Source organism: Miniopterus natalensis, chromosome 20 (assembly GCF_054644295.1).
Source record: "Miniopterus natalensis isolate mMinNat1 chromosome 20, mMinNat1.hap1, whole genome shotgun sequence".
In the NCBI taxonomy this organism is placed as follows: domain Eukaryota; kingdom Metazoa; phylum Chordata; class Mammalia; order Chiroptera; family Miniopteridae; genus Miniopterus; species Miniopterus natalensis.
In genome coordinates, this window is record NC_142100.1 from 14114741 (window position 1) to 14121515 (window position 6775).

The window sequence follows — 6775 nt, forward strand, 5'->3', positions numbered from 1 at the left end:
TGCTTCAGCCCTGATAAAATCTACACCCCCACTCCCTTGATTTTCAGTGGCCTACTGAGTCAGAACTACCTGTCACCTTACTTCCTTCTAATTTGTATTTTCACCTGCTGTGACTTGTGTTTGGGCTGCTCGTTAGCAAGTGAACCTGACACTTCTATGGCCTGGGAGCAGCTAGCACATCTTGAGTTCCCCAAATGTGTCATATAACTCTTCCAGGACAGGAACGGCAGGGAATGCCCAAGACACAGATCAATCCCCAATAAAAGCATCTGATCTAGACAGCAGAGATAATCCCTCTTTATACTATCCCCACCACCTAGCGTGGAGGGATCAGAGAATAAGGAGATGACTCTCCAGAGCATCTTGGTACCAATCTGCAAACAGCACAGGCCCTAGAACCAAAGGAACAAGCCACCTACCATCCCACACATCACCCCTCCCAACCCAATCCCATTCCAAACACTGGGAACCTGCATACAGGAGGAAGGCAGGGATGGAGTTTGTCCAGGTGCAGGATCAGCATGAATCCTTCCTGTCCATAACAGTATCGGAAATTCACTCCAAAAAGTATCTCTCTATTCCTCCCCCTCTGAAGCCCCCTTTTCTACTTCCTCCAGCAGGCTCAATAATTTCTAATCAGGGTGTACGCATGCCCACCTAAGCTGGTGGAGGTACCCACCTGTGTCTCCATGGAAGGTGCCCTCCTGAGGCAGCCTGCTCGACAAGCTGTCCCCATCATTGGGCCAGATCTGCCCTGTCTTGCGGACTCCCACGATGGTGGCCTCTGACACCACGACCTGGCACTGCCGGTGCCGCTTCTGGCACTGCGGCGTTGGAGGGCTGCTGCTGTCGAAGGACTGCTGCGAGTTCTGTGAGGGGGAGCGGCTCTTGTCCCGGAACATGCGGTAGGTGGTGGGGCTCGGGGACACGCGGCTGGACTGGCCCGAGGAGAAGTCCTCCTCGCTGGAGGTGAGGTTCTCGTTGGAACTGCAGTCCGGGGTGTAGCCGCCTCCGCTGTCCTCAAAGTTCCGAGGGGAGTAGGACCGGCGGGGCCAGGTAAGGCGCTTCTCCTGCTCCGAGGTGCTCTGGCTGCGCAGGAGCGGGCCCTTGCCCTCTCCTTCCACCATCATGCCCCCCACGTAGATGCTCTGGTAGGGCTGATACTCCAGGGGAGGCCAAGGGGGCCTGCTGCCGCCATTGGTGTTGATCAGGTTGTCCTTCAAGAAGCGGGGGTTCAACTCGGCGTCCTCGTAGTCGCCGTCGAGGCCGCAACTGCTCTCCGAGGAGCGCCCCCGGTAAGAGGGCCTGGGCGCATCTCCCAGGCTGGGGCCCGCGCCCTGCTGGGACTTCTTGCGCTCCATCTGCATGGCCTGGCTGCCCAGGGAGCTGATCCGGTCTGACACCTCTTTGTCGTTGACCTTCACCAGGCCGCGCTCGTGGTGAAACTCGACGTTCACGTAGAAGGGCTTCTCGCCATCGGCCGTCCCGGGCTGGCCTTGGCCCTTGCGGATCCTCTCGAAGTTGGATCTAAGCGCCGCCACGCTGGTGGGGGGTCCCCGGTCATCCCGGTCGGCGACGGCGGCCCCAGGCCGGCGGGCAACCGCGGGCCTGGCCTTGCTCGGGGACCCCTCTCCGTCGGGCCGGGCCTCGGATTCCTCGGCGGGTTGAGGGTCGGCGCCGTCGGCGGGCGCGGGCGGCGGGCGCGGTGCAGGCGCTCGGGGCTCAGCGGCGCCGTCGGGGGGCTGCGCGGCGCGCCGGAAGCCCCAGCGCTGCCGGTCGTAGCTTTTCTTCTCCTTGGCCAGCAGCGTCTGCAGGTAGATCATGCGGAAGCGCTCCTGGTTCACCTCCTGCTCCAGGCGCCGGATGGAGGCCTTGCAGCGCTCCAGCTCCTGCTCGATGTCGCCCACCGAGCGCAGCTCCATGCGCGGCGGCTCCGAGTCCGGGAACTGCGCCTTCCACGCCTCGGCAAAGCCCACCGGGTCCACCATGGCGCGGCCGGTCTCACCTGCGCCGCCCGGCTGCGCGGAGCCCGCCTCAGTGGCGGCGCGGCGGTCTCGCCAGGCCCGGCCCGGGGCGCCCGGCGGCCCCCATGGCCCCGCGCCGCAGCCGCGGTGGGCGAACAATGCCCGCCCCCTCCCGGGCGGCAGGTGAGGCGGCCGCTCAACTCCCCGGGAGGCGCGGGCGCGGGGCGGGGCGCTCCTGGGGGGCGGGCACGCGCGACGGCGGGGTGGGGGTGCGGGCTGCGCGCTTCGCTATTGTGTGCGGGGCTGCTCCCCGCGGGGCGGGACCGGAGCTGCCCCCCGCTCGGCCGGGCGCCGCTAGTCCGTGGCTGCCTCCTGCGCGCTCCTCTCCTCTCGCTGCCGCGCCGCTCACGGCCGGGCTGCCACCGTCTCCCCGGGCGCTGCGCTCGGCCCGCCGCGCTGGCCGCACTCCCGCCCGGCCCGCACTCCGCGCCGCAGGAAGGGGAGGGCCGGGGGGCGGTGGCAGCGGCGGCTGACGGAGCCAGGCGGGCCTCTTAAAGGGGCCGCGCTGAGGGGCCGGGAGGGGTGGGGAGAGGGGGTTGGGGCCGCCAGGAGGCCTCTCCCATACCCGGCCACTGCCCTCCCTCGACCTCGCGCTTGGTTGGAAACTGAGGCCCCGGCGGCGAACCCTGCGTCCAGCCCAGAGGCTCTTCTGCGCTCCTGGGACAGGAACACCTGGATCCTCATTTCCCCACGCCCTGGGCCACTCATCACGTTAAGGTGGAGCTGGGGTGGGGTGGGGTAGGGGCAGGTCACCCAGCAAGGCTGGAAGGGCCAAGCTGGGCCGCCAAGGCCAGCAGCCCCTGTGTGCCAGCCTGGGGTGGGTGATGAAGCAACAGCTGCCACACAGGATTGTCACAGAGATAATCGAGAGGAGTTTCTCCCCCAGGTCACTCAACACCCACAGCTCCCTTCCTTTGTTCCCGTTCCAGGTGTTTGTCCCCAGGTCTCTCCTGAGCTCCACAGGCCAGTGTAGTTTTCCCCGAATTGCCTGACTCAATGTTTAGTCTCCCTCTAAGGGGGGTGGGGTGTCAGCCTCCACTGTGACCGGCAGGGCTGGGCTGAAATGAAGACCAGACAGCCCAGGTGAGCAGTGAAACGATCTTTTCTCCTACCCCAGGGATTCCCAGAGATCTTAAGACACATAGCAGAGAGTACAATGAATGGAGTCTGATGGGGCAAAATGAAAATACCCAAACCAGCCTGCTGGGAGAGGGGAAAGGAGACAGGACTTGTCAACCAGAGAACTGGGCGTGAGTCCTGACTGCCTCTGCCTCTGCCTCTCTGTGCCTCCTCTTCCTGGGTGTGGACATGAGAACAAGGATACCTGCCTCCCGAGGGCTGTTGTCCCTGCTTGGATTTGAGTGGCTATCTTGCCCTCCCCCCCCAGTTCCAGTGCCACCCAGATGAGACGCCCCAACGTCTAATCCAGAGGAAGAGAGCCCAGGGCCAGGGGCCCTGCTGCCTCACTAGGGTTCAGGCACCCCCACAACGGGATTTGTGACCTGGGCAGTTCCCTTCCCTTCCCTTCTCTGAGCCTGTTTTGTCCTCATGTGTAAAATCCTGTGTGTACTGCGTGTAAAGCACTTAGATGGGACAAACATAAAACACACTTCGATAAACAGCATGTGGTGTTCTTTCCATTGCTTAATGTTGGTGCCCAGAGAGAGTCACTGGAAAACCCTTGGGGCTGACTTCCAGGTACTTCCAGGCACAGCTCACTGCTGCCCTCTGCAGGCCTCTCTACCTTCCTGTGTGAAGGGCCCGACAAAGTGGGGGTATAGCTCAGCGGTTATCACACACTCAGTAACCTATTCTTTAAAATGGGTATAATTGGAACAAACTGACAGCTGTCAGAGGGGAGGGAGGTGGGGGGACTGGATGAAAGAAGGTGAAGGGATTAGCCAAAAAACATATACAGGGTGTCCCAAAAACATGTACACACACTTTAACAGCTGACAACTTACTTAATTTTCACTCCTTTTCAGGTTTAACTGATTTGAAATAATAGGTGAAGCCAAACTAAGCTTTGAACAAAGAAAATTTATCCACTAGACCTTTTCATGGGGATACATAAAGTTTACAGTACAAAACCAGCAACAGTTAACAAATTGAGGGCACACAAATACCGAACAAAACTATTTTTGATGTTTGTGATTTCAGTGCTTTGAGTTGTCAGCAGTGCCTGGACCAGAACAGTCATCACTTTGAAAACAGGCCCTGACAAAAAAAATTTTTTTCATTTCTGTAGATTCTTTTAAATTTTGAAAATGAACTGTATGTTAATAAACACTGACTTTATAATCACTCAAAGTATGTATACATTTTTGAGAGACACCCTATATATGTAACACATAGACACAGACAATAGTGTGGTGATAGCCAGAGAGAAAGGGGGTGGGAGCTAGGTGGAGGTGGGAAAAGCCGGGAAAATGGGGATGGAAAAAGAGACTTGACTTAGGGTAATGGGCACATGATGCGATGTGCAGATGTTTTATTGAGTTGTATACTTTAAACAGGTATGCTTTTGTGAACGGTGTCATCCCAATAAATTCAATTAATTAAAATAAAATGAATATAATGAATCCTGACCTCACAGGGTGTAGCTGCCATCATCAGATGGCCTGCTCAGGCCTCCCAGCGAGTGGCTCAGGCAGGCTTAGAACCCTGTGCCCCGGCCATCAGCAGAGAGAATCCCAGAACTACAAACTGCTTTTCTCCTTGCTCACAGGCCACTCCGTTTCAAGGGGGAATTGTGGGCTCATCAGGGACATTATAATTACCACCTGGAAAACAAAAGACTACTTGGGGGGACAGACTTCATCTATCAGTGAGGTGGTCTTCCTTTCTCTGGTTCATAGGCCCCGACTTAGCCCCACCTTAAATATTGTAGACATAAGCAAACTTAGTTCACAAACCCCGAAGGTCTATAGTTTGGGTTTGCCAAATGACTTGTTGTTGAGTACAAGGACACAATAAGATAGTGGCTATCTCCCCAAGGGACAGCTTCTTCTGGCTCCAAGGACACTCCTCCCATCCTCAGCCCTTTCTCTGATAGCACTCCCACCCTGGGTCTCTGGTCCTTTCCTGCAAAGTTTCCATATTATACATCCCTCCCGAGGAAGGGAGGAAAGTGGGGCCCAGACACTTAACACTCTGTAATTCCTCATTCGCTGTCTGTCCCAGCTGGACCTAAACTCCGGAGTACAGAGATCTGTCTGTCTTGCTACTCATGACTCCCCAGTGCTCAGCACATAGTAGGTGCTTAGCCAGTGCTGGTGAATGAGGAATCTGACATGAGTGGCTCCAAGGAGCACACAGCCTAGGGAGAGAGGTGCATGTGTGTAGGGGAGGAATTGATAAGGCAAGCAGAGCCAGGCCACAGCAGAGCGGTGTGTGCCACGCAGGGAACCAGGGGAAGGCAGAGGTCTCAGGAAGACTTGCCAGGAGAAGTAACATCTGAGCTGGTCCTAAGGACAAGAAACAGAAAGGCAAAGACAGGAAGTTCTAGGTGTGTTTAAGGAATATCTAGGTTAGGAGACGAGGCTGGTGTGGGTGGCAGGAAGTGACATTAGAGATGAGGCAGGGCCTTCCAGGCTTGTAAGAAGTTCGGGTTTTATTCTAAAAGCAAGGAAAAGCCCCTGAAAGGTTCCAAGCCTGCACCTTCTGATAGAACTTTCCAGCATGTGTTCTATACTCTGTGCTGAATATTATGGCAGCCATTAACTTCCCCATGTGACTCCTGAGCACCAAAAATGTGGCTGCTGCAACTGAACTGAATTTTTAATTTGATTTCACTTTAATGAATTTAAATTCAAATAGCCACAGTAGCTGCGGTAAGCAGCTGAGTGACTTGCTCAGATGTGTTGTGTGGGCAGGTGGGGGGTGGGAGCAGGGCAAGCGGATGGAGCTATGGCACTGGGCCAGGTGGGTGAGCATTGGCGACCCAGACTAGGGTAGAAGCAAGGCGATGGAGAGAAGGGGTCGGACTCCAGGTCTGCTCGGGACTTGAAGATGGATGGGATGTGGGAGAAGGACCAGCTGTAGGATGGACAGGGGATTGTTCTCTGTGACAGGGAAGCAGGGTGCCCAGGTGAGGCTTCAGATGCCCACAGCCCACTCACAGGAGGAGTCAGGCAAAGGGAGGGTGGGCCTGAGGCACTGAGGAGAGGTCGAGACCTGAGACAGAGATTGGAGTGTCGTTAGTGAACAGCTAGTGTTTGTGGAAGGGCAGAGGCTGGACTAGGAGGGAAGTAGAGGCAGAGAAACAGAAGGCACTATTCAGGGAAGTAACAGAGAGATGCAGACTCAGTGAGGACAACAGGGTCCCCATGCAATGGCTGCTGGGCCCTCTGGTGGAAGGACTCTGGGTCTGGCCCCGTGAGGCCAGCAGAGCCAAGATGGGTACTGGAGCCTGGCTGAGCAAACTGGAGGCTGATGAGTCATGAGTGCTGGCCCCAGGGGAGCCTTCCAAGGGGTTCAACAGGTGGAGGCAACTTAAGACATTCTCTTCATCATTATGCTTTTCTGAATTCTTCATAATGAAAATGTCTATGTTTTATCATTTAAAAGCTAGATGTTACTTTTTGTTTTTATTTTTTTACAGCTTTATTGAGGTATAATTGATGTGCAATAAACTGTAACTTGAAGTGTGCAATTTGATGAATTTTGACATCTGTACACACCTGTGAGACCATCATAACAGATACAAACATTTGCATCACTCCCAATAGATTTTTTCATCTAAAAACTAA

General features: G+C 56.0%; 1 protein-coding gene across 1 annotated transcript in view; it reads right to left on the minus strand.

Annotated features, from left to right (window-relative positions):
• The window catches only part of BCR (BCR activator of RhoGEF and GTPase), a 105413-nt gene extending 103399 nt beyond the window's left edge, over nt 1–2014 (minus strand). Inside the window, exon 1 of the mRNA XM_087828459.1 lies at nt 680–2014. Coding sequence (XP_087684585.1) covers nt 680–1988 — 1309 coding nt within the window. The 5' untranslated portion in view covers nt 1989–2014. The remainder of the gene's footprint in view (nt 1–679) is intronic.
• Between the last annotated feature and the right edge of the window lie 4761 nt (nt 2015–6775).